The sequence below is a fragment of the Balaenoptera acutorostrata genome, chromosome 17, assembly GCF_949987535.1.
Source record: "Balaenoptera acutorostrata chromosome 17, mBalAcu1.1, whole genome shotgun sequence".
In the NCBI taxonomy this organism is placed as follows: Eukaryota; Metazoa; Chordata; class Mammalia; order Artiodactyla; family Balaenopteridae; genus Balaenoptera; species Balaenoptera acutorostrata.
The window spans coordinates 8,361,047-8,387,060 of record NC_080080.1 but is presented as its reverse complement, the minus strand read 5'-3'; the positions used below and the strand labels follow the sequence as shown (position 1 = coordinate 8,387,060).

General features: G+C 47.8%; 2 protein-coding genes across 2 annotated transcripts in view; one reads left to right on the top strand and one right to left on the bottom strand.

The window, feature by feature from the left end:
* The window catches only part of CCN4 (cellular communication network factor 4), a 31,505-nt gene extending 24,568 nt beyond the window's left edge, over window positions 1–6,937 (top strand). The window contains exons 4-5 of the mRNA XM_057532069.1: window positions 2,774–2,967; window positions 4,700–6,937. Coding sequence (XP_057388052.1) covers window positions 2,774–2,967; window positions 4,700–4,999 — 494 coding nt within the window. The 3' untranslated portion in view covers window positions 5,000–6,937. The remainder of the gene's footprint in view (window positions 1–2,773; window positions 2,968–4,699) is intronic.
* A 6,879-nt stretch (window positions 6,938–13,816) lies between these two features.
* NDRG1 (N-myc downstream regulated 1) overlaps window positions 13,817–26,014 on the bottom strand; it is a 56,109-nt gene continuing 43,911 nt past the window's right edge. Inside the window, exons 12-16 of the mRNA XM_057531790.1 lie at window positions 25,159–25,210; window positions 23,878–23,925; window positions 22,723–22,758; window positions 19,354–19,405; window positions 13,817–15,784 (exon numbers count right to left, since the gene is read on the bottom strand). Of these exons, the coding sequence (XP_057387773.1) occupies window positions 15,603–15,784; window positions 19,354–19,405; window positions 22,723–22,758; window positions 23,878–23,925; window positions 25,159–25,210 (370 nt within the window). The 3' untranslated portion in view covers window positions 13,817–15,602. The remainder of the gene's footprint in view (window positions 15,785–19,353; window positions 19,406–22,722; window positions 22,759–23,877; window positions 23,926–25,158; window positions 25,211–26,014) is intronic.

Genomic DNA, 26,014 nt, shown 5'->3' with positions numbered 1-26,014 from the left:
TCTGGGGGATGGATGGACAGGTGAGACTTCAGCCAGGTAAGCCCGGCCAGAGGAAGCTCCGGAAACAGAGGACAGGGACAGACCTGTTCGTTTCACCCACAGCTTATATGAGCCTAGCCAATGCCAGACACTCAGCTGGTACCAAATCAATGTTCGTCATATGGATGGATGAATGGATGGAGGGATGCATGGATGGATATATGGGCTGAGGAGACCTGAATTGGGGCAGTGGGAGCAGAGGTATCAAGGAAGGGACAGATGCAAGAGGAATTGGACAAGTAAGACTGAAGGGCTCGGCGTCAATACAACGGGTGGGGGGAAGGAGAGAGAGGAGTACAGAGACTACCAGGGCTCGTCATCACTTAGGACACAACGCAGGGAGCACTTCTGGGGAGGAGAGCCCCCTCGCCGGAGACAGGTTGAGGCTGAGGCTGGGTGCCCTGCCCATGAGACCACCCAGAGGAGCATCCTGCGGGGGAAGCACTGGAGGAGGGAGATGGGGCAGAGAGGGAGCTCTGGAAGTCTCCGGCCTAGAGCTGCTGATGGCCGAGGGGTAATGTGTTGGGGGGGCCTGGGGCAGAGGTGGGGGGGGCTGATGTTTGAGGGAGGACAGAAGAGGAGACCGAGGGGGAGACAGAGAAGGAGAGCCAAGCATGTAATGGGAAAACCAGGAGGGTCTGATGACATGGAAGACAGCAGATGAGGACACTTCTAGAAGGAAAGTGTCCACCAGGCAAGTGGACATGAGGGAGTGAAGAAATGGCAATGGAGTTTGGGCGTTCTGAGGATACTGGTTGTTTTTTTAAAGTTATAAGTGCGTGAGACTGCTCAGAGAGATTGCGTAGAGCAGGGTTTCTCGACCTCTGTTCTGACAGCATTTTGGACGGGATCATTCTTTATAGAGGGGACCGTCCTGTGCTTTGTAGGAGAAGGCTTACACCTGACCCCCACCTACTAGATGCCAGTAGCGCCTTCCAGCCAAGTAGTGACAACCAAATATACCTCCAGACATTGCTAGTTGTGACCTGGGGGGCAAAATTGCCTCGATGGAGGACCACTGATGTGGTCCTGCGACACCACCATGTAAGGTGCGAGAGAGAATGAAGCTGAGGAAGACGAATCCAAGAGGCAGGACGGATACAGGAGAAAGAGGGTTTCAGAAGCCAAATGGGGGAGGATTTCAGAGAAGAACAAACTGGACAGGAGAAGGGAGGGGAGGGGAGGCGAGGGGAGAGGGGAGTGTAAAGGCCAGAATAGAGACCTGTCCCCAGGCTGCCCACCCCCAGGGGTCTGACTGGACCAGGAAGGAGGGTGGTACTGCCACCCCTACAGTTCAGGGATGCACAGCCTCTCTGGATGGGGCTTGGGGTGCCCCACGTGGGGCTGAGCAGCCCCCTGAAGCAGCAATCCCCTGCCCATGGAGGAGGTGTCTGGGGAAATTCTGTCCCCAGCAGGCCTCCCAGGGCAGAGCACAGGAGGGTCACGGGGTGAGGGTGCAGGGCAGCGGCTGTCTGCCCATCGTGTCATTGTGTGTGGCCTAGTGACCCCGTTCTGACCGAGCACAAGCAGAGCCCCTGCCGAGTGGCTGACCCAGAAACCAAAGCCCTTTCATCCTTCTAAGCAAATCCCTCCCCACTGCCCTCTCCGTCCCTGCTGGCAGCCCCAGCTCATCCCAGCCCGGACCCTCCTCTCTTCTGTCCTCTTTCTTTCTTCTGTCTTGTCCATCCTCTTCTCTTACTCATTTATTCCTGCATTCATTCATCCGTCTCCCCTGCACACCTGCTGTCTCTGCCCGTTCCTCTCTGTGGTTTCCATGCATGTGTGTGCCAGGTTGGACTGGCTTCCTCTTCCAGTCTTTCTCTTGGGTATCTTGTTCCATCTTTCTGTGAGATCTCTCCTTGGTCTTACTGGCTTTTTACCTGCCTCCATCTCTAGCTCACTCCATTTTCCATGTTCTGGATGCCAGGATACACGCACTGATAGAACCAGCCAAGAGTTGGGGTTCAGTTCACATTTACTGAGGGCTTACTAAGGGCCAGGGACAGCTTGAGCGCTGTCATGTGTCTGAACCCATCTTTTCTGTCCCCAGCCTGGGACAGGAGGGAGAGAGGTGCTACTGTCAACCCCTCTGACAGGTGGGGACATGGAGGTGGGAGCTAGTTTATTGGAAGCTATCCAGCTACTAAGTGGCAGTGCTCAGAGCTGAACCCAGGCCATTTGCCTCTGAAACCTGTGTGTCCCCTTAACCACGATGCCCGCAGCATCGCCCAGATGAAATACTAGTACTACAGTGCAGGCACTTCCCTTTGACCTTCCCCACATAACATAATCTCTGCAGAGGCAGGAACAGTGTGTTTTAACCTTTTATTCCCAGCACCTTGCAGATGCCTGATGTGTACGCAGTCAATATCTGGACCCTTTTATTGCCGTACCAGCCCTGCAAGGCAGATGTTATTGTTCTAGTGAAGACCCTGAGGCCCAGAGTGAGTTGTCTAGAATCACACAGCCTCTAGGTGGTCAAGCAGGAATTGAACTTAGGTCCACCTGTCTCTAAAGATGGTCCTCCCCCCGGAGAGGTATAAGGAGCTCAGACCGGTCCTCCTCTCCCTGGGAAACTGTGCTGGTTAGAAGCCAACTTGCCCTCCTGTGCTGAGGGACAGCCCACCTCTCTCCTGCCTGAGGTTCAGGGACCCCAGCCCTTAGGGCGGTGACGACAGGAATTGGGGGCTGACAGAGACTGGAAACTCACAGGGCATCTGGTTCCCATCCGCAGCGGTCATGGATGAGATAGAGCCATGGCACAGGAACTGCATAGCCTACACCAGCCCCTGGAGCCCCTGCTCCACCAGCTGCGGCCTGGGGGTCTCCACCCGCATCTCCAACGTCAATGCCCAGTGCTGGCCTGAGCAGGAGAGCCGCCTCTGCAACCTGCGGCCGTGTGACGTGGACCTCTGGCCACACATCAAGGTGGGTCCACCTCCCAGGGTGGGGCAGGTGTCTCGGACGTAACAGACAAGCCTGGCTTTGAGCCCGGCTCCTGAGCTTGCTTGTGGGGAGCCATTTGTATAATAATTAAGCCCACGTTGTAGCAGCTTCTTGGGATAACATGTGTCACTGGGTTGGTGGGTTGTGAATTTCACTCAGTGGAAGTGGTGACCATGTTATTACAATCAAGGTGACTCTGGAGAGATCCCAGGGTCCCTCAGAAGTGCTCTCCTGTGGTGATTCCAAGGACCCCTCACTGACTGCTCCTGGGCCAGCCCCCATTCACGTGACAGCCACACGGGGCGGTAGGGGACAGCGGGACTCAGGACTGCTGGAGTCAAATGCCTATCTGCTGCTGACTGCGTGTGACCATGGCCAATCTCCTTGCATCTCTGAGCCCCAGTCCCCTCATTGGTAAAACACCAGAACCGATCTCAGACATCCCTTCCAGCTTGGAGAGTCAAACATAATTAAAACAAAGGATCAAGGGTGTAGTGATCACAGTAGACTAAGACCCGGTCCTTGGAGTTAGAAATGGATCTGATTTGCTTAACCCAGGACCTCCTTGCTAACGCCTTAGGACTGGTCATCTGCCTTGGTGTCACATGAAAGATAAAGAGAAAGAAAAACTCAGCACTGATTCCATTTGGGGAGCATTGGTGGTTTCTTGAGAATGCTGAGGAGAGGGTTGTCCAGCAGACAAGACAGCCTAGCTTCCCACAGTTCCTCCCCTTGTCTCTTTTTCCTCTCTGATTATCTCCCCTGCCCTACTAGTCTTTGTATTCTTGGTGCTTGGTACTCAGCAAACATCTCTTAACTGAAAGCATGGAAGGGAAATTTACCAGCAACAGGACAAAGAGGAGCAGAGTCCTAAGCTGGGTGAATGCACGGTGCTTGCGAGGTAGAGGTGGGTTCACCACCGAACTAATTCACGTCCCTCGCTGTTGGCTCATGCTTTCCACCCAAGTTCATTTCCATAATTATGTGCCTAAGAGAGCTCTCAGATCAATCATACAAGCCTCAGACCCACCCCACATCGCCTGGATCTGCTCTACCCCTGTTTCTGGCATGGTGCCAGTACATAGTAGACCCCAATAACCATTCATTCAGTGAGTTTAGTAAGTGCCTACTAGGTACCAGGCACAGAATTAGACTGCAGGGACACAGAAAGAGCCACACTCTCGAGTGGCCCACAGCCCTGTGGAGAGACAGAACTCCCTTTAGATAATGCCAATCCAGTTGCATGGATTGTGAATGAATAAATTGCATGGAAAAGGTGTGTGTGAGAGTCTGTCAGAGGCAGAGGAGGAGGAGTTTAGGGTAAAATGCATCCCCCAATCAGGGAGGCCATGATGGTTCTGCCCCTAACCAGCGAGGGGTACTTGATTGGCTAAAGCAGCCGCAAAGGCATCCCGTGTTAGTGAAAGTGACCAGGGACTGGCCATTGGCAAGGCAGGAACACAGGAGGGAAGGGAAATCGCAGGTTGAGAGGCACCACCACAGCAAGGCATTCCCCTCCTGTGCTCCGTTTCCTCCTGCGTAATAAGACTGGGTCTTGCTGTATTTGGGGTGGTCCTTCCCAGTTGGAAGATGCTGCAAATCTGAAAGTAAGGCGGAGTGCGTGGAGAGTGAAACGGGAAGAATTGAGGGCTTGGAGGGAAGAAAGTGGCTGTTGATCCTCTGAGCGTCTCAACTGAAACCTCCTTTCCTGCAGGAAGGGAAGAAGTGTCTGGCCGTGTACCAGCCAGAAGCGCCCGTGAACTTTACGCTGGCCGGCTGCACCAGCACACGTTCGTACCGGCCCAAGTACTGTGGGGTCTGCACGGACAACAGGTGCTGCATCCCCTACAAGTCCAAAACCATCGACGTCTCCTTCCAGTGTCCCGACGGGCCTGGCTTCTCCCGCCAGGCCCTGTGGATTAATGCTTGCTTCTGCAATCTGAGCTGTCAGAATCCCAACGATATTTTTGCCGACTTGGATTCCTACCCTGACTTCTCAGAAATTGCCAATTAGGCAGGCACAAAACACGAGCTCGAGGCCTGGCCCCATGCTTGTAAAGCAGGCAGCCTTCTGAGGCCCACACTGAGCCTTCTTTTGTCCACCTTACCCTGATCCAGACCTGTGGCCCCCTTTCCTGTCCCCGACCACCCAAAGCACCTATCGTGGTGCTGCTCAAGCCCAGACCATGGGTCCTCTCCTTGACAATTCCACGTACGCTCCAAGGAAAGTGCCTGTCTCCAGCTGTTCTGGTCAATACCCAAACCTGATCCGCCTGTCCAAGTCACTGGAAGTCCTGCTGGATCTTGCCCAAGTCTCAAGGAACAGAATCAGCTAGGCATTCAATGTCACTAATTTCTTCTTTAAATACCAAATCGTAAGACTCTCTGGGTCCATTCAGAAGGATAGATGGGATTTAGAACTACTCTAATCGACAGTTTTGACCACCGCACACCAAAGTATCCCTCATTCCAAAGATTTGTGCCTCCCAAGGTCACCCAACATTTGCCAAGTGAGGTGAATGGCTGTTTGGGTTTGGTTTTCTTAATGAACAATTGTATCCATTATTCCGGGCATTGTTGAGGTTAGGTTTCTCTTCACCCCTGCACTGTGAAGGGTGTACACTGGGTTCATCCCAGTCAGAAATGCAAGATGATAAACTTCCTTCTTGTTCCTGGGAGAAGTCCCCAGTCAATACTCCAGGGTCAGAGCAAGGTCAGCCAATTTTCAGAAGGAGCGATTGACCCCAGCCCTGAATCTGCTGCTCGTGGACAGGGCAGGGCGCTGGGCAATCGGCCAGGCTCCTCACATCTGGATCCTCTCCCTGCATGGGGGCTCATGGGAGTTGGTAGAGTCCCCTGGGGTGATGTCTCTGACCCCTGAGAATGGTGCCCTGTGACATTCCTGTGCTCTTTAGGGAGCCTTGGGTCCAGGTTGAGTGTGGGTCAAACCAAGGAGTGGTTTCACAAACCAAGAAGTAGGTCCAGTCTGCATCAGCCTAGGGTGGCAAGGGTCCCTGGGCCCAGGACATGTCTCTTTCTGCCTCAGTGACCCACTTCACAGACTGTGGGTCCTACTGACCCATAAAACCCAGTTCTGGTGCAAAGACAGAGGTTAACCAGTTGTTTCAAAACAGAAGTGTATTTAACAGGGATGAAAAGCTGAAAGGGCTTGAAGCTATTCAACAAAAGGAAGAGAAAGTTGCTATTAATGGAAATGAGGCTATTATTTATTTTATTAGTAAAATATAAATATTTACTGCTATAATTCTTTTATATAGTACCTTCTCTGTGTCAGACATTGTTCTCAGTGCTTTACGTAACCGTTAACACTAGCTCATGGAAACTTCGAGGTCGTGTTGAAAAGCGCCCGTTATTATTTCTGTTCTTACAAATGTGAAACAGAAGCTCAGAAAGGGAAGGGAGCTTGACTGAAGTCACCCAGCTGGTCAGTGGAGGAGTCGGAATGCAAATCCAAGTTGAATTGACTCTGTAACCCATCTTTTCCCTCTACTTTTAGAGCTTCCAAATGTGTCAGAGCAGGAAAACATGTCAGGACAGACTATTCTTGCATCATTTTTGGTTCTTATTGTTGTGTCTCTAGCTCTTTTCACAAGAGAAGAGAGTGTCTGACTTTCAGATTATTTACATGCCTAAGCATCAAACAAAATCTGGGCTAAACCAAAATCCATGAATCCCCTACAGATCGTTTCCTCCTTCAAATCAGAACCAGCTCTCATATGTGTCTGAAGATGATTTTGTTACCCAGTGCTGCAGACTGAGAGATGGTGCGGTTATTCATGAGGGAATTCTGGGTGGCGAGCAGAGGTATTCCTAGACAGGGAAAAAGGGTTGAGAATGTGCCCTCCTTACAGTGACCTCCTGAATGCCCGATGCAAGGCATACAATGGTGCTCAATGTGTATTTGATGAATAAAGGAAATTGTGTACATGTTCCTACTTGTATTCAGAAGATCTCTTTCTTCCAAAGGTGCATGACAACCTGACTTTTATCAGTCAAATCTTAAATGCCATAGAAAGACATTTACTATTGAAAGAAATGTACATTTTTTATTGGAAAAAAAACCAAAACAAAACAAGAATTCCTGTGTGAAGAGAATTTACCCCATGAATAATCTCTTCTCTAAGTCTACATGGAACATGTTGGATTTTCGTAGAGTGAAATCACCTGCCACCTACAAACTACAAGGACTAAGTGAACGCTGACCCCATTTGAAATTCAGCAGACACCCGAGAGCTAGGTTCTTACTGAATTTGCCTCCCAGTTTGGGAAAGTGAGCATGGCTTCCAAGATCATAGGAAGCCTGGTTGGAGGAATTGGGGGTTTTATTCTGGGAATGGGTGGGATGGCATGGCCGGAATGCTCCGGTTTGAGAAATGGATCTGTCCTAGGCGGGCCCCAGAGGGAACGTCTCAGCCCCATGTTTTGAAGTCATGGGGAAGGAGCTATGGGCCCAGCCATGGTGTGCCCTGAGACAATAAAAGTTAAGAATAATAATCATAATGAAAATCTGTCCCTTTATTTAGAGTGCTTGCTTGGTACCAAGCACTCTTAAGTTTTGAATTATAGTACTAATCATCACAGCGATTTTGAGTAAGCATCTCTTGCCCGTTTTATAAGTGGAAAGTCTGGGACTCAAAGAGGCTGGGAAATCTGTCCCCCCAAAGTAGCAACCCAAATCCCAGCTTATTCCACTCTGCCTTGCTCTTGGGGAGGCCTCCGGAGAGAGCCTGAATGAGCCCTATCGGAGTGTCACGTTGGCGGGGGGATCAAATAGAGCAGGAAGCTTGCCACTCTAGTCCCTTGTGACCCCATGTTCTGGGGGGAGGGAAAGGTATGCTAAAGATTTGTCAACTTTTGGTGAAGAAATTCATGTAAGTGCTTGGAGTGAACGTCTCTTGTGTGTGTAGGTGTGTAGGGGAAAGAGGAGACCTGAATTTACTAAACCACTGATGCTTGCTAAACCTTATCATTAGCATCTGTTGAGCACTTACCAGGCCTTATACTGAGTGCTTTACTGCACTGTCTCATTTAATCCTCAGAGCAAACCTATGAGATACGGCATTATTATCATTTACCCATTTTAGAAATAAGGTAGCTGAGGCTATTAGAGGTTAAGTTATTTGCTCAATGTCTTACCAGCTAATGAATTACCAGGACTGCAAACCAAGGTTAGTCTGACACCCAAATCAAAAGGCACAAGACGTGCTTTACTGACAATAGCTGCAATTTTAACTTTGAAAGTGATTCAGAGAGTGATCAAAGAAGGTAGATTCAAGTGATATGATTGTCTAGACTCTCATTGACATTGTAAGTGCTGTGTATACCTAGAGATTGTGGGGAGGTAATGCAGCCTGTGACTATTATATTGAATTAGGTCACTGATTTTTAAAGACTTATCTTGATCCAAAGAAACTGCAATGATAACCCTGTACAGCTGGGAATCATGAATGGTCAGAACGGCCAGCTGTGTATTTCTGCACATATACATATGTGTTGTATGTATGTGTATATATATGTGTGTGTGTGTGTGTGTGTATCTGTTTTCAGACTATGACTTAATATTTAAGTATTCCTACTGCCATTTTTGTGACTAAAAAATACATATGAAGAAATGTCTTGGAATTTCCCAATAGAGGAAAAATAGCACTTGGGCAATCCGTCATGTTTTACAACAGTCCTCATTTTTCTCATGATTTGTGTAGCATGGAACGTGTTTATTTAATGTGAAGGGTTTTCATTGCTCAAATTCCCTGTTTATAGCTTTTTGCCTTGAAGCAATAAATCATCAGCAAAGTGACTTACTGGATTGGGTGAGTTTTCTTGTATATTCAGTTATTATGAGGCAATGATGGAACATTGTACATGTACAATAAATGTGCAGATGGTGGAAATTAGGTCCCAGATATTTTATACGTGACAATAAAAATAGCTAAAAGTTTGGAAATGCACTGAGAAATATGAATTCTGGCATATAGAAAACACCAGGGGTACAAATGTGTCCAGGCCGGAAGACATCTCATGTAAATATAAAATGAACATTTGGCATTCATTCATTCATTCACTTACTCATTTATTCAATGTCTTTTTATATCCCCAACTGCCCTGTGGGTACCTGGAGGTCAGAGACCATGACTGCATCCTCTGAGCCTTGTACATGTCAGGGACTGGGTAGCAGGGGTTGGATGGACGGAGGGATAGGTGGATAGAGATCTATTGCCAGCTGCCTTGGGAACCAAGGGGAGTGAAATGAAGTATAAGGAAGGTTGCATGACGCAATGGGACCAGTTCTGACTTTGGGAGTCCGGTGGATCTTTATATCCTTTATTCTTTACCGGAATTCCTCACTTAACCGATCTGTGCTTCCGCTTCCTCAGCTGTGAAATGCAAAATATGACAGTACCTTCCTTGTGGGGGTGATGATGTGATAACCAAAATGCAAAATGCATGAAAAGCTTTAGAATAGCGCTCGGTACATGGTAAGCACTTAACAAACGCATCTATTATTTAGCTGAGTCGGTTTCCTTATGAACTGGGAATAACCCGCAAGGCGATGGTAAGAATTGAAGTCAGTGTTTGTGTCTGCGTATTTTACCTATTTAGTCCTATTGCAAAGGTAAAGAAAAAGTGTCACCGATATTCAGTTGAATGCTTTAATATTTCAATCCTATGCTTCTCGATCCCTTAACTTTTTATTTTTATGTTTTCATTTTATGCTGTAATTTGATTAAGCCCCCAGCTTCTTGAAGGCAGGAAGGGTGTCTCCCAAACCCAGTGCAGTGCATAGCACATGCTCAGCTCTTTGAACAGATGTGCAGATGGCTGAGTAAATGAAGTGAATGATGCATTTGATACCTTCCAGCTAAATCCCCCTCATCCAAATTCCCCCAAAACACGTTATGCTATTATAATAAAGTCTAGGGGAGAATCCATTCCAGTACAAAAATAATTGCCCCATGAATCATTTCCAAGTACACTTCTATCCTGAAACATACTTTTTTCAAAATTGGAATTCAGACCATGGAGTCCAATGGATGCCTCCAATTAAGATGAATGTGTAGACTCTGGGAAAGATTTCTGATGATATCAGGTGGTTGAAGTTTTGGGAAAATGGGATTCAGGGAACATGGCCAGAGCATTTTATTATGAAGGTTAAAAAGCACATAGCAGAGAAGTCAGTGTTCTCTCTCACCCTCCACTGATGAAATGAAAATGCAGAAGCATCCTATGTATTCAGAGGTCCCAGTTCCAGCTGAACCTGGGTTCTCTCCAATGTAGAACTGAGCAAAAATGATTTCTAAGGAGATGAAAAAGCTGGCACCAAGCCCATGTGTGGTTTCGTATATTATATGCTGTAAAGAATGTTTCCAGATCTCCATGATAAATCTTGTTTTTCATACACCACTAGCGAAAGTGTGTTTCTTAGTCCATCCCATAAAGAGGAAGAGGAAGCTGCTAAAGCCTGGCTTATTGATGGCAATGAGAAAAATGTCAGCCTGCCAGCAAAGGGGGAGACAGAAGAATTAAGAACCAGATGAAAGATACGGTAAAGGCTGGTCACCGCCTGGGTCGGACTACTTAATGGAGGGACAAATGTCCCCATGGGCAGTAAAAGCCGCAAGGTCCTCCAGTTTATTAGTCCCAGGAACTAACCAATGTTCTACAGTCCCAAGACGTCAGTAGGTGGTTGCATTAGTCATGCTCTCAGCCAACGGTTTTCCAGACAAGAGGGACGTAATCCATTTTAGAAATGGCTGCACAAGCCACTTCATCTCTGTGAGCCTTGGCTTTCTTATCTGTGAAGCAAGGATAACTCATCCTCACAGATAGAGATAAAAAGGGAAAAGAAACTATAATAAACGCTACATATTGCTGTTATTAGTGATGCATTCTCTGCAGGGTGCCCTTGTCATGAGGTCATATGGTCAGTGCTTCCTGGGGAGGGCGGGGTGTTCAGGAAATTTCTCCGAGCAGGAATGAGGAAGGCCCTTTCCTGCAACAGGGAGTTTGGCTGTCAGTGGGTTTAATGGCAAAGGACATAGCAATTCACCAGCTACAGCTACATCAATTACTCGGAATCCTGCCGTGTGTATGTGGAGGAGGGGACGGGAGTAGTGTGAACTAACCTCTGATTGCAATGCAACGTCTCCTCTGACCTAAAGGTGGGCCACGAACCCTAACATCACCAGTTGAAATCACATATATTTTTCTTATCACAATGGTGGCAGTTATCTTGAGATGCTCTTACGCTCATAGTTGATTGGACAGCGAGTGGACACTTGAATCAAGCTGGTCCCATTCAATTCTTACCCTTGAAAGACACAAAGACCCGTTTGGTTCCAGGTCCAAGAACCAGAAGGTCAAGGAGCCCATCGTTTTATGCTTTAGAGATGCAGGGAAATCTGTTCTTAGAAAGAAGGAGGCTCATCTGCTCACTAAGCCCCCTCCCTAATCCCATCTCCAAACCCATAAGGCCACGCTTCCCCTTCTGCCCTTGGATTCCATGTGGAACACAGCTGAAGGGTTTCCATGCAGCCTGAGAAGCCCAAGATGGATTTAGGCTGTATCTAGGGACCCATCCAGTGACCAAGAGTGAGGTTGTGTCTGAGAATCGGAATGAGGAAGGTGGCAGATGGGCCTCTGTTGCCCCTGTAGAGCCTGCACGTGGTTGATCTTGGTGCACACTTGGTCTCCCAGCTGCTGCTGACACCCAAGGGTCTGGGGATCGAAACCTAAATAAGCAGCTAGGAAAACAGAAATAGATCTCCAGCTGGCCAAACAGCCTCTGGGCAAACCATCTCTAAATAGCACCTGATACATGCAAACACCTGCAACAGCTCATTTCTCTCGATGGAAGCCTGAGCTCCAAGGAGCTGATCGTGGCAGGTCTGGGGGGGTCTCTGTGCCACATATGCACCCACTGCCACGGGGATTCCTTGCTGGCTCTTCTATGCCTGCCTTTCCTTTGTTCCTGACTCTCACACAGGATCCATCACAGAAAAGGCCTTTACTGTGAACGTAGAATAAGGAAGAGCCTACATGCTTCTCCTCCTGCATCTAAAGGAGGGCTCCTTAACCTCGGGTCCTTGGACCAGGGATCCATGGATTAAATTCAGGGGTCATGTGCTTGGACGGGGGGGAAATGAATCTTTGTTTTTACTAATCTCTAATTGCAGCATGGCATTGTGGGCCACAACCCAAATATCACCAGTTGAAATCACATGTATTTTTCTTACCACAATTGTGGCAGTTTTCTCGAAGTGCTATTACGCTCGTCACTACCTTGAAATTATATTGAGACCTGCCTCCACATCGCTATTTAACTTATTAATAAAGAAACGTCACACAATCGGAACATTTGGAGAACTACACTTCACTATCAGTGGTTTCTTTGGCAATATTATGCGCTGTATTTTATGCGTTAAAACCCTTCCTGCTTCCCTTCCTGACGTGCACACCACACACGGTCACCTCATTCTTCCCTGCCCAGGCACTTGCTGCACGATGATGCAGGCTGCAAAAGTGTTTACAGCTAATTACGCTAAGAAACTCTTCAAGGTACGTGAAGAAAAAACCAATATAGTAAACAGTAAGATAGTTGTTTAAAAAGGAGGGGGGTGTTAAGCATGGGCTGCATTTAGGGACTTGCTTCAAAAGAACAAGTATGGAAAAGCAGAAAAAGTAACTTAACAGTTGAGACACCTGGCAAACACAACCTCAGCCAGACGATCAAGGTCAACCTCATCCGTGTTAAATCACGTTGGCCCATCATGCTGACAGCACGAGGTGATGAGAATGACACTGAGCCTCTGGGGTCTTCATTCCAAAAACTCAGAACCCCAGCTGAGCCATGAGAAAACCATATACGCAAACCTCAATTGAAGGCCGTTCTACAAAACGCCCCACCAGGGCTTCTCAAAACCGTCAAGGTCATCAAAAGCAAGGATAGTCTGAGAATCTCTTACAGGCCAGAGGAAGCAAAGCAGGCATGATGACGAAATGTAACCTGCTATCTGGACGGGATCCTGGGACAGAAAAAGGACAACAGGGAAAAACTAGTGAAATCCCAAGAAAGTTTGGAGCTTAGTTAATAGTAATCTATCAATGTTGATTTCTTAGTTGTGACCAATGCACTGTAGTGACATAAGATGCTAATAATAATAGGGGAAACTGGAGGTGGGGTATATGGAAACTCTCTGTACTATCTTTGCAACTGTTTTGTAAATTTTAAACTAATTTTAAATAGAAATAGGAGGTTGTACTGACTGAAACCTGTTGTGTCTACAGTTTTTAAAAAAATACAAGGGCCCGAAGCATTACAGGGATTGTCACCGGGTGGTCTTTCCACATGCTTTTCCATAATAAAAATAAAATGTAAAAAAAGATGTTTCCTTCTAATTATAGGTTGAAAAGCTTGATCCCTTTGTCGCTGTATTATTCAGCTATTGAGCACTTGAAACAGGGCTGGTCTGAATTGAGATGTGCTGTGATGTAAAACACACCCTGGATTTCTTAGGAGGAAGAAAAGAATGCATGATACCTTCATAATTATATTGATCCTATGTTGAAATGATAATATTTTGGATATGTTGGGTTAAATTATTAAAGTTAATTTCACTTGTCTCTACCTTTTTAATGTGGCTACTGGAAAATTTGAAGTTACATCTGTGGTTCGTATTATATTTTTACTGGATGCTGTATGCTCTAAAGCAAAGAATTCCAAAAGGGAGGGGCGTGTGGTAGGAAGCCCCAGGTAAGGAAAGACCCATCCCAATGCACGACCTCTCAGGCGGAGGAAAAAGACACAAGCCACTGCAAAGTTACAAATTTATTGGTCTGGAAATAAATACAAATATCTCATTAAGAAACTCCTCTGGAAAGACTTGTACACAACAGTTGCTTGTTCTGATTCAGCCATTTCTGCCTCCCAGGGGGTAGGTCACAGATAAACTGAGCTATTATCCCCCCAAGCTACCTAGAAGGCTTGCCTATTCCTCCCAGTAACCACTAGGCCCCGGCGGCTGAGTCACAATGTTCCTTTCACTCTGATCAAACTTCCTATAAGAAGATCCACGGTTAGCCAAAGTCAAAATCAAAAGGCAGTAAGTAGTACAGGAACTTGACAGCTACGCTGACGTTGCCCAGAAATGTCAGTGGTGCCACCCCGTTCAGCGAGAGGTTAGAGGGGCAGGGAAGAGGGGAAGGCAGGAGAGGGAAGGAAATCCCATGGAATACACATTCCAGAATCCTTGCATCTTCTGGGCCACCACTCCCCAAGGGAATCCCCACCCCCTACAAGAGCGAAGAGTTCTATCTGAAGATCCCGGAAGGTCACCAGGTCAGAAATGTTTGGCAGTCAAGTTCAGATTCAACCCGGGTTGTCAAAGATTGGAAGCTAGATTTAACTCAATCACACGTGATTCCTGGGAACCAGATGGGATCAACTGAAATCACAACTGCACTGGATTCCATCATGACCACAAGGAATCCTTTACATCTAATAACCAAAAATACCACCCCACCCCAATGCCCCTGCCCCCCTCCCCCGGCCACAGCCAGGCACAGCCCTCCATTTCAAAGAAGCAACTACAAATCTACATGATCTTCCCCATGAGTGAAATAATCACCCTTCCATGTATTTGGGGTAGGAAGTAGGCGACGTGGAGGAAGAGGCAGGCAGCAGAATCAAAGCCTCAAACCCCCGATACCAAACGTTTGACAAGACCATTTCTTTGAAAAACTGGGAGATTTTGTCGCCTGCTTCTGTTGTCCATTAAAAAAATGCCAGAAAAACAGTCTTCTGGCATCGGCACTAAAAAGTGTGTATATATGCACAGACGTTAAAAATCTACTTCTTTTTTTTTTTTCCCTTAGATTCCGTATATATGTGTTAGCATACTGTATTTGTTTTTCTTTCTGACTTACTTCACTCTGTATGACAGACTCTAACTCCATCCACCTAACACACCACTGTAAAGCAATTATACTCCAATAAAGATGCTTAAAAAAAAAAATCTACTTCTTCAAGTTCACTACAGAGATTTGCTCTTCCAAACACTTCCGAGCCTCCGCATAAATTCCACCTCTTTCCCCGCTTCCTGTTTGGCTTTGTTAAAAGAGCTCGCCACCATTCCCTGCTCTCCCCCTCTCCAAATCAGAAAGGGTTTGGTTTCCAGAAACTGGGTCTGTTTTTTCTTTAGTTGGAAAGGAAACAGGAAGTAGGTGGGCTGGGCTTCCAACAAAACGTCCCTTCGCACCAGGATGCTCAGGTCAGCCTAGCCTTGGATTGATCAAGTGTTTGCTCTGTGTTTCTTGTTTTTGGCAGCTTGGTGTCTCTGAGGGAGGGTATGAGAGTGGCCTCTAGGCCGCTCACTAGTGGAGAAAGGACACTGAGATGCTTCTTTCCCTTTGGTCCACCCCGCCCCGCCCTCGCCGGAAAGGGAGCCCTCCACAAACCCAATCTCACTTTGTCGTACAAAATAAGCTTTGGATTAATACCGAGCTACATGTGGTTGGCAGGCAGGGGCGGGGAGGGGCCGGAGGAGGGGCAGCTACAGCGATTGATCCCAGAGTCCAGGGGCGGCCGTCCCCAAGGCCACCTAGCAGGACACCTCCGTGGAGTTGGGCCCTGCGCTGCTCCCGGTGCCGCCGGAGTTGGGGACGATGTCCAGCCGGGCGCCCTCGCTGGTGTGGGAGCGGCTGCGGGCGCCCTCCAGGGACGTGACGCTGGAGCCCGAGGCTGTGCGGGACCTCATCAGGCGTGTCATGCTGGCGGAGGGCACTGGGAGAGAGGAGAGAGACCCGTGAGGGGCTGGGCCAGCGCTGGAGGCACCTGCACGCCGGGGATGCTGCCTGCCGTGTGCCCCGCCCGCCTGGGCACCTTTGCTCCCATCCATCCTCGCAGCCATCCGGCTGCTGGGCTCCCCAGAGTTTCTGTGTCTGCCCACAGAGGTGGAGCGCAGGAGCCAGGGGGAGTGAGGACTTGCTGCGATCCCACGGCGGCGTGAACCCACAGCTGGTCTGAATCCCAGCTCTGTCTGCTACCTGCTACTTGAATCCCAGCTCTGGGACTTTGGGAGTGTCCCTCTCCGAGCCCCCGGCCCCCCCTATAAAATGGGAATACTACCCCTGACGCCCTGGTAGCAGCGCCGGGGTGTGTGCCCACCACCCTGTAAGGTCAACAATTGCCAGAGCGGGGAGGACGGTCAAGGTTGGCCAGGCTAATCCCTGCACGCCACAGGCTGGAAACCAAGGCCACATAGAGGGGTCAGCTGTCATCTCTTCCTTCAGGAAACCTGTGAGCTCCCAGGTACTATCAACGGCACTGTCCATTCCAAAGGATTTAAAATGCCCTTGAACACAGCACGTGGCTTATAAGGTGGAATGAAGACAAAAAATCCCTGTACTGGGTGGAATAGCATCCCCCTAAATTCATGTCCACCGGAACCTCAGACTGTAACCGTCTTTGGAAATAGGGTCTTTTCAGATCTATTTAGATACGATGATGTCACCCTGGGTTGGGGTGAACTCTAATGCCATGGCCGGTTTCCTCTTAAGAAGAGGAGACACACGTACACACGGGGAGAAGCCATGTGAAGACAGGGCAGAGATCAGAGTGATGCAGTTGCAAGCCAAGGACTGCTGGCAACCACCAGAAGCTGGGACCAGGCAAGAAGGATTCTTCTTAGAATCTTTGGAGGGAGCATGGCCCTGCCTACATCTTGATTTTGGCCTTCTAGCCTCTAGAACTGTAGCACTGTGAGAGAGTAAATTTCTGTTGTTTTAAGCCACCCAGTTTGTGGGGATTCGTTATGGCAGCCCTGGGAAACTACTACACCACCCAACTGAAGCATCATTGCCAAGGCCATATTGAATAATGGATATCACACACTGAGGCAGCTGATAAATACACAGGCATGTAGGGGTTACATTATTCGCTCAGTGGGCATAGGTGTTGGCTTTCTGTGGCAGACACCCACAGACAGAATTCATTCTTGCTGTACCGAATCCTCTTCTTACAGAGCTAGTTGTTGAATCCAGAAAAAAAATCGGGATCAACCCTACATCTGTTGGTCACATATGTTCTCTGAGCCCCTATTTCTTGACCCCAGATCTGGGGCCTTACTGACCTGGCAGGGCTCTGGTGACCCTAGCATGGCGTCATGGACGCTGAGGGCTCATCACACTGGCCCAGTGCCGTGAGCAGGCACTCAGCAAGTGAATGATTACATTGTCTTTGGTTGATGCCTCCAGCTCTCTCTGCTGTCTTTCCCTACGACCTGCAGGATGCTTCGGCTTTCTAGAAATAGAAGCTGATGTGGGGGGAAAAACAAGGCCTGCCTTTCACTTCCTTTCTCCCCAGAAAGCACTTTCAAAGCAGAAATCTAAACCCAGGGCAGGTCCAAGACAAACGAGTTGCAATTCATGGCTGCAAGGTAAATGAAGGCCTTCTCTAGTTACTGCCTTTGCCTGCACACTTTCTTGGAGGGAGAGAGGCTGGAAAGGCAGGAGACCCACAAGCAGATGTTTTCTGTTGGAAGAGGGCACGTTGGGACAGGCATCCTGTCCGAAGCATGTAAATCAGGCTCGGCCACTCTCGGCCACTCTAGAAACTAAACACGGCTGAGGCCAACCTTAAGACTGCAGTCAGTTGACCAAACATAACATTACTATTTTAAATGAGCAAACAGTTTAAGCCTCAGCAAAAAAAAAAAGGGGGGAAGTGATTAGACACTCAGACTTCCTTGTTAAGTTGGGCACATGAATTATAATTCCAGGCAGCAGACAGAAAGAACCCAAAGAACCACATCAGGGCCGGAACCGTGGCCGACACACCAACATATACCAACAGCGGCCGCTGCCGGCAGTGTGCTTGCACTTGGTGTTGTCTGTCCCGGTCATGGGGCTGCATTTCTGAAAATGTGTCTGTGAATAAATGTCTGTAAATAAACGATAATCATAACGCAAGAAGCTCCACGTTCTTTAATTGTGCTTCTATTTATCCTTCAATTCCAAAATCTAATGATTTAGCAAAGACATGCTCTGTCTTGAATGTCAGTGACTTTATCACCCACTTATTCAGAGCTTTACAGTTTTCAAAGAACTTTCACAGATTCCCCACTCTGCTCCTTACTTAATCTCTCAAAGCCTCAGTTTCATCATTTGTAAATGAGGATAAGAGTATCTCCTAGGATTATTGTGATGATTAAATAAGAAAAAAATGAAGGATTTATTAATCTTTCATCATCACCACCATCACTACCACCATCGTCACCACCATCATCACCACCATCACTACCACCATCATCACCACCATCACTACCACCATCATCACCACCATCACCACCACCATCATCACCATCATCATCACCATCATCATTATCACCACCATCATCACCACCACCATCATCACCACCATCATCACCACCATCATCCCCATCATCATTACCATCATCATCATTACCATCATCATTATCACCACCATCATCACCGCCACCACCATCACTGCCACCACCATTATTGTCATCACCACCACCGTCACCATCATCATTACCATCATCATTATCACCACCATCATCACCGCCGCCACCATCACTGCCACCACCATTATTGCCATCACCACCACCGTCACCATCATCATTATCAACACCATCATCACCGCCACCACCATCACTGCCACCACCATTATTGTCATCACCACCACCATCATCACCATCATCATCACCATCATCATTATCACCACCATCATCACCACCACCATCATCACCACCATCATCACCATCATCATCATTACCATCATCATTATCACCACCGTCATCACCGCCACCACCATCACTGCCACCACCATTATTGTCATCACCACCACCATCATCACCATCATCATTACCATCATCATTATCACCACCATCATCACCACCACCATCATCACCACCATCACCATTACCACCATCATCATGATCATCATTGCCATTACCAGCATCACCATCATCACTACAAGTCTCTTAGGAAGTATGTAATCAAAATTAAAAAGATTTTCATGGTCTCATTGTTTGTTGTCTTCTTGGTGCTCAGAGGGACAGTCCTCACCTAAACCTTAAAACATTCCCTGGTGTGAAACAGCTTCTGTTCAACAATGGAGGGAGAACGAGGCACTATGGTGTGAGGAGATACTAGAACCCTTGCCCTGCTGCCCATCCTCCACACACCTAAATACTTCTTCCCTGACCTGCCCACTTTGCAAAAAAGCTGAAGCTGGCCAAGGCGACACAGAATACTGTACTCATCCCAACCTGGTTCCAATTCCCACACCTGCCCTTCAGCCCACCGCCTGCTAGGAAAGGCCATACTCACTGTATCCCATGCCCTGCACGAAGTACTTGAAGGCCTCGGCAAGCTTGGCCGGCTGCAAGAGAAAAGAGGGAAAGTGCGGTCAGTCACCAGAGGTCCAGATCATGCAGCCGTGCCTGTGGTCACCTTCATTAAAGAGCTTGGTCCAAGACGGAAGGCCTCCTCAGGTTGATAGGACAAAACACAGAAGTAAAGGAAAGACTATGAGATAATTATGGAGACCAAAAGTAGCTTTGACCAGAAGTTACGTGACCTGTCTGAGCCAGTTTTCTCACCTATAAAATATGGGCAGAGTGCCACACCTACTCCTGAGGGCTTCTGTAAAGAAGACGTCATTGGATAAAGTGATGAGTCCAACTCAGGGTCTAGAACGTAATAGCCACTCACTGTGCTAAGGGCTTTGCAGCATTATCTCATCTTCCCGACAACAACCTTATGAGGTTAGTACCATCTTCATATACATTTCACAGCTGAGCAGACTTGGAGAGAGAAATAATCCGTCCAAGGTCTTATGATTAATCAGTGGTCTTGTATATTAACCCAGGGCTTTCCAAACCCCATAACAGTTTACTCTCAGCCTCAATAGCAGGCTGGATGGCTGGCTGGCTGGTTGGATGAAAGGATGGTGGATAAATGGATAGATGAAAACAAAAAAAGATGGATGGAAAGAAGGAAGGAAGGAAGGAAAGAAGGAAGGGAGGGAGGGAGGAAGGAAGGACGATGGATAGATTAATGAAAAGAAAGGACGGATGGACATAAAGAAGAAAGGCTGTATGGATGGAAGGAAAGAAAAAGATGGAAAGAAGGAAGAATAGATGAATGGATGAATGGATGGATGGACAGATGGATAGGTGGACAGACCAATCAATCAACTGGGCTACTTTAAGTAAAATGAGTTGGGAATGCTGAGAACACACCCAGTTCTACCAATTATTCTCAAAAATTTAATTTAATCTAAACGGGAGGTGAAGGCCATACTCGCAGGCTAATTAATTCCAACTCTTAAATGCAATGTCCTGGGTCTATTCTCACACCCTCTCATTTCACTGGTGAGCAGTCATCGGGGAGGGAGTGTCCCTGCCCACCTCCACCAACTCCTGCCACTGTTCTCAAAGAGCCAAATGACATTTAAAGAGGAGACTGTGCTGCAATTGGCCTCTGGGGGTCACGTGATGATTGTAAGACGGGGACGAGAGTTGCAGGAACATCTGTGTTCAACATGGCAGAAAGAAACAAGAGGACAGGCTTGCAAAGGAGAATATCTGGGCCCAAACTCGGCTCCCCTGGGTGACCAAGGGCAATCTCTCCCATCTGTTAGCCTCAATTTCCCCTTCTGTGACTGTGATAGAATGCATGCTCTTCCCCCCTCTAAAGACTGTTGCAAGGATTGAATGGAATGAAGGATGGGAACGCCCTTTGTAAAAACACACCCAACTTGCAAGGGCAGGAGGAGGAGGGATTACACAGCTATTGGTCCTCACTGGGCGGCTCTCCTGGGAGCCTGGGCTAGCTCAGCTCCTGCCATGACACAGAAAACGTGTTTTAACTACGGATAGAGTTAGATTTTTCTCATTTCAAGTAGAGAAAGGAATAAAGGAAGGAAGGGAGAGAGGAAGGAAGGGAGTATAGGTGGAAAGAAAAATGGCGCCCCTTCTCTGCAGCCAACTTAAGCTGCACTGTCTCAGTAGGAGTGTCAAGCAGGCTGGGTGGATAAACGGTTCTGTCACTAGTGTGCAGGTATTAGTTCCTGTTTACATCTAAGCAGGGCTCTACTGGAAACCCATCTGTTCCCTCCAGAAACTGAGGCATCCCATCCTTCTCTGGCTACTCCAGCTATCAAATGGGCAAAACACAACAGCAGTTAAAAAGTTGAAAATATTTTGTTCTTTGCCAGTGGGAGCAGAGAGAGACACTGGAAACAGAAGTCAAGAGCGCCACCCAAGGCCACCTGTGCCTGGTCACTCTGCAAGGGAGGCTCCCAGGGAGCTCAGGGGGACTTGTCAGGAGTGGGGGGGCACCTAGAGCTAGAAAAAGGCATGCATCCGATTGAGAAATTGCTGCATTACCGAAGCTCTGAAGTCTCTTCCAGGACTGGAGGGAGAAAGAGGGGCAGGGCACAGTTTGGTGGAAAAGACAACCCAAAATGCACAAAATATTTCATCGTAAGATAGAGTACAAAACTGTAATGATAGAAAATTATAAGAAGAGATAAAAAATTCATTCACTTGTTAGGTTGTGGGGTGGTATTTATGGGTGGAGACTCGGAGGAGACAGTTATCGTGCAGCAAACGCACTACAATGATTGATATGTTTATATGTGCCTACACACATATGCATATGTGTATACATATACATACTCACATACACACATATGCATACATGTATACATATACATACTCACATATACACATATGCATACATGTATACATACACAATACACATATGCATACATGTATACATATACATACACGCATACATGTACACACATATGCATACATGTATACATACACACATATGCATACATGTATACATACACACATATGCATACATGTATACACATACACACATATGCATACATGTATACATATACATACACACATGCATACATGTATACATATATACACACATACACATATGTATACATATACATACTCACACACACACATATGCATACATGTATACATATACATACTCACATACACACATATGCATACATGTATACATATACATACTCACATACACACATATGCATACATGTATACATATACATACTCACATACACATATGCATACATGTATACATATACATACTCACATATACACATATGCATACATGTATACACATACATACATACACACATATGCATATATGTATACATATACATACTCACATACACACATACATACACACATATGCATACATGTATACATATACACACTCACATGCACACATATACACATATGCATGCACACACACAGACACACACACAAACACAGAAACACACCCTTTGGTCCATCTCCTCTCTGCGCTCCCTGCTTTGGCCCTGGGCTCCAGGAGCCTGTGGCCCCAGCGGAAGCCTGTGGTCTCTGGGGTCAGGCACGCCTAGATTCTGGTGCACGACTGCCAAGCTGTGTCCACCCGACAAATCCCTTCACCCCTGTGAACGCCAGCATCAACTACTCCACGGGGGCTTCTGGGGGAGGACCAAGTAAGTCCTGACGTGCAAGCGCCTTTTATAAACGGTAACAGGTCCAAATGTGTCATCAGAGGTAATAGCAAGGTGGGCGGCCAGCAGGCAGTGAGGGAAAGGGGGGTAACAGGTCACAGAGGCACATGCCCTCCACCTGGGGAGTGGGGATAGGTGTAACTCACCTGGGAGATCTGTGGGAGGCCGCCACAATCCGCCATCTGGGAGAAAGAAAGCTGGTTAGTGCCAAAGGCCTCAGTGGAGGGGATGCTGGCTCTGTGGACCAGCTCCAAACGGGCATCCACTCTGCCCGCTGCCCTGCCCCGGGCATGCCTGGCTGAGGGGGGCCTGGACATGTTACAGGTGGGGAAACACCCACCTCACCTGGCACGCCTGCTTTGGTTACTATCCGTCTCGGCATTAAATTCTGCCTTCTTGGCAACCATTACTTGCAGCTTACAGCAGGCCAGGCGCTGTGCTAGGCCCTGTAGATGATTTCACTCTGCTCCCCAAAAACCCTGGAAGGGACGACTGTCCTACTTTAGAGGCAGAAACTGGGCCACAGAGAACTTGAGGAACTTGCAAAGTTCTGGCCAGGGTCTGTCTGACCAGAAAGAATTCACTGCATGAGGCCCTGGACACACAATCTCTTTAAAGACCCCTCAGAAGGAAACTGCAAGATTCAAGGCTTCAGGCCTGATGGGGATCCTGGTTGGCCACCTTTGGTAAATGCTATAATTTCCAGAGTTACTAGTAAATCACCAAACCCAAAGCCATCACTGCGTAAAGCCATTCCAGGCACGTGTGAATATTTATCCAAAGCCCAGGGCTCTGGAGCACTTGGGCAGCGAGGTGAGGATGGGGAAATAGGACTGGAAGGTCTTGGTGAGAGTGAGTGGGGCTGTGGCCAGCCTATAGCCCAGAGTCTCAAGACTAAATCCCAAGGGCTAGCCTCAAGGTCAGCTAACTTGGGGCAGCCTTCAGCCCAACGGGAACGCAGCAACAGAACTCCAGGGGCCCATTCAGCAGGGCGGGGTAGTGCAGTGGGGAGAGTCTGTCTAGAATCAGGCCCCGCCCACACAATTCCTATCCATCCCTCTTCAGAGCACCATGGCCGGCAGCCCGTAAACTCCTGGGGTGCCAGAGAGGGATCCCCTCATCTTTGCAGCCTTGGGTTACCAGCCAGCGCCCAATAGATGTTTGTGAACAGACACATTAATTCATCATTTCTGTGATTTCTGACCACCAGCTTTGCCATAATCAGGCACAACTCAATTCTGCAGGAAACTTAGGGATTTCTGAGAAAGAACAAACGTAACCCTCCATCATTTTCCCTGTACCTTGAGAAGAGTGGTCTTTGTTGGGTCCAGTTTCGAGTTGCACTCCACCTAGGCAAGAAGAGGGAGAAGAAATTTGCAAATTGTCTACCTGGAGCGAAAGTCATAAATTTTCCCCCCACTCCCTGCCACTCTGCCACCATCATCAGGAGCTCCAGTATTCCTACTGTCAGGGAAGAAAGAATGTGGGCTTTGGGATTCAACAGAGGTGGCTTTAAATTCCAGCCCTACCATCACTAGCTGTGTGACCTTGGACAAGTTACTTAACTTCTTTGAGCCTCAGTTTCCTCATCAATAAAATGGGGATAATATCTTTTCCAAAGGGCTGTTGTGAAGATTAGCTAAAATATAGAAGGTGCTCCAGAAACAGCTGCTAAATGAATGGGCTTATTTAACCAGCTGCTGCCAGTAATTCTTTAGATTCAACATCCCCAGTCCCGACACCCATTCTTCAAATGAAATCATATCCACCAAGGTGGTTTCTTTCTTCAATTTGTCAATGACCCTCTTAAAAGTGCATCCAGAAGTGGGCAAAATACCCACCCGTAACCTGTGATGTTCAAAATGCCTACGGTAGAATTATCACCTCCCTTAATGTAAACAATATATCTTTATTGATGCATCTTATGATTATGTCCAGTGGACTAGATTGCAAGAAATTCATGGTTCCTTTGGATACCCCAGGTCTTTACTAAATGAACATTTGCTGACCCTGCTCTAGCCTACTGCACAAGGCATGTCGCTACTCTAGGACTCCGCCCACTAGCCCCCAAGTCTCCCGTGTCCTCGGCTATGGGGGTGTTGGAAAGATGGAGTCCTGTTTTGCCTCCACCACATCACAGGTGGAAATTAAGGGGTGAAATGAGCCAGAAAACCTTTCCTAAGCCCCGCTCCACAGATGCCTGTCTGCCCCACCAGATGGTCAGGCTCCAACCAGGTCTGAAAGCTCCACCTGATTCCCAAACGCACAGACAGTCTCCTGGCCAGGAAGCCAAGCGGAAACACGCCCATATAAACAAGCCAGTGGGAGGCAGATCGGCAGGTGAGGGGGCCTGGGAGAGGAGACAGAGGCCGCACTGCCAAGCAACTAGGGCTGGCAGTCACCAGGGAAGGAGGATGGTGGCTGGGCCCTCTGACCAAAGGCCAATATGGCATCTAGAAGATGTCACTTGCCCTGATGGGAGCAGAGGAGGGGAAGAGGGTGGGCAGGGAGACTTCATACCAAGGTAACCAGAATTGGACCGTTGAGTTAAGCACAGAAACCAGTGGTTGATTTCTACATACCACAGCGTCCACAGCAGGAGAACTGTCCCCAACCACCAACAAAGCAGGACACCTGGGGGCAGGGAGACAAGGGGGAGTTAACATAAGGTTCACTGAAAGATTCTCATGCTCCCAGCCCTGCCAGGCTGGGGCCAGAATTCTAAAAAAAAAAAAAAAATCTACTTTGTTTTCCCCAGTACCTTTGGCTCTTTTTACTACCTTCATTCTCTATCCTCTGCTTTATTCTTAGGGAAAAAACGGGTTGGTAGTCATTTACACCTTAGTATGAATTTCAGCCAGAGAATTTCTATGCCCTGATGTTTTATTTTCAAGCACCCTCTCCTCAAGGAAGGATGAGTAGGACTTTGCCAGCAATCAAAAACAGAGATGAAAACGACATGCCTGACAAAGAAAATGGCATGTGCCAAGTTCAGGTGTCAAATAATATGGTTCACTTAAGGAACTATAAAAAGACATGGTTGTTACTGCTGGAATCCAGGTGGCTGTACCCACAACTGTCTTTTCCTTCTACCTTTATAGGGCACTTCAGGGTGGGTCCTATGTCTTAGTCATCTCCAGGCTCTGTGAAGCAAAGCCTCACACAGTATTGAGCACAGAGTAGGTGCTTCATAAATTCTGTCCAGTTGTGGTTATTAGCATTCCTTGTTTGAGATCCAAGGCTCCCCCACCGAGCTCTCAGGGACACCCTACAAACAAAATTCCTGCACAAGGAGAAGGCGAGTGAGGCTGGGCCGTGCCCAATCCCTGGGCAGAATACATGCAGTTCTCGCTGACTGGGCTGTCCTAGCACAAGGGGGGCAGTCCTGCCAAACTCAGAACTAAGGCGCTGCCGGCAACGGTGAGCACAGCTAAAGAG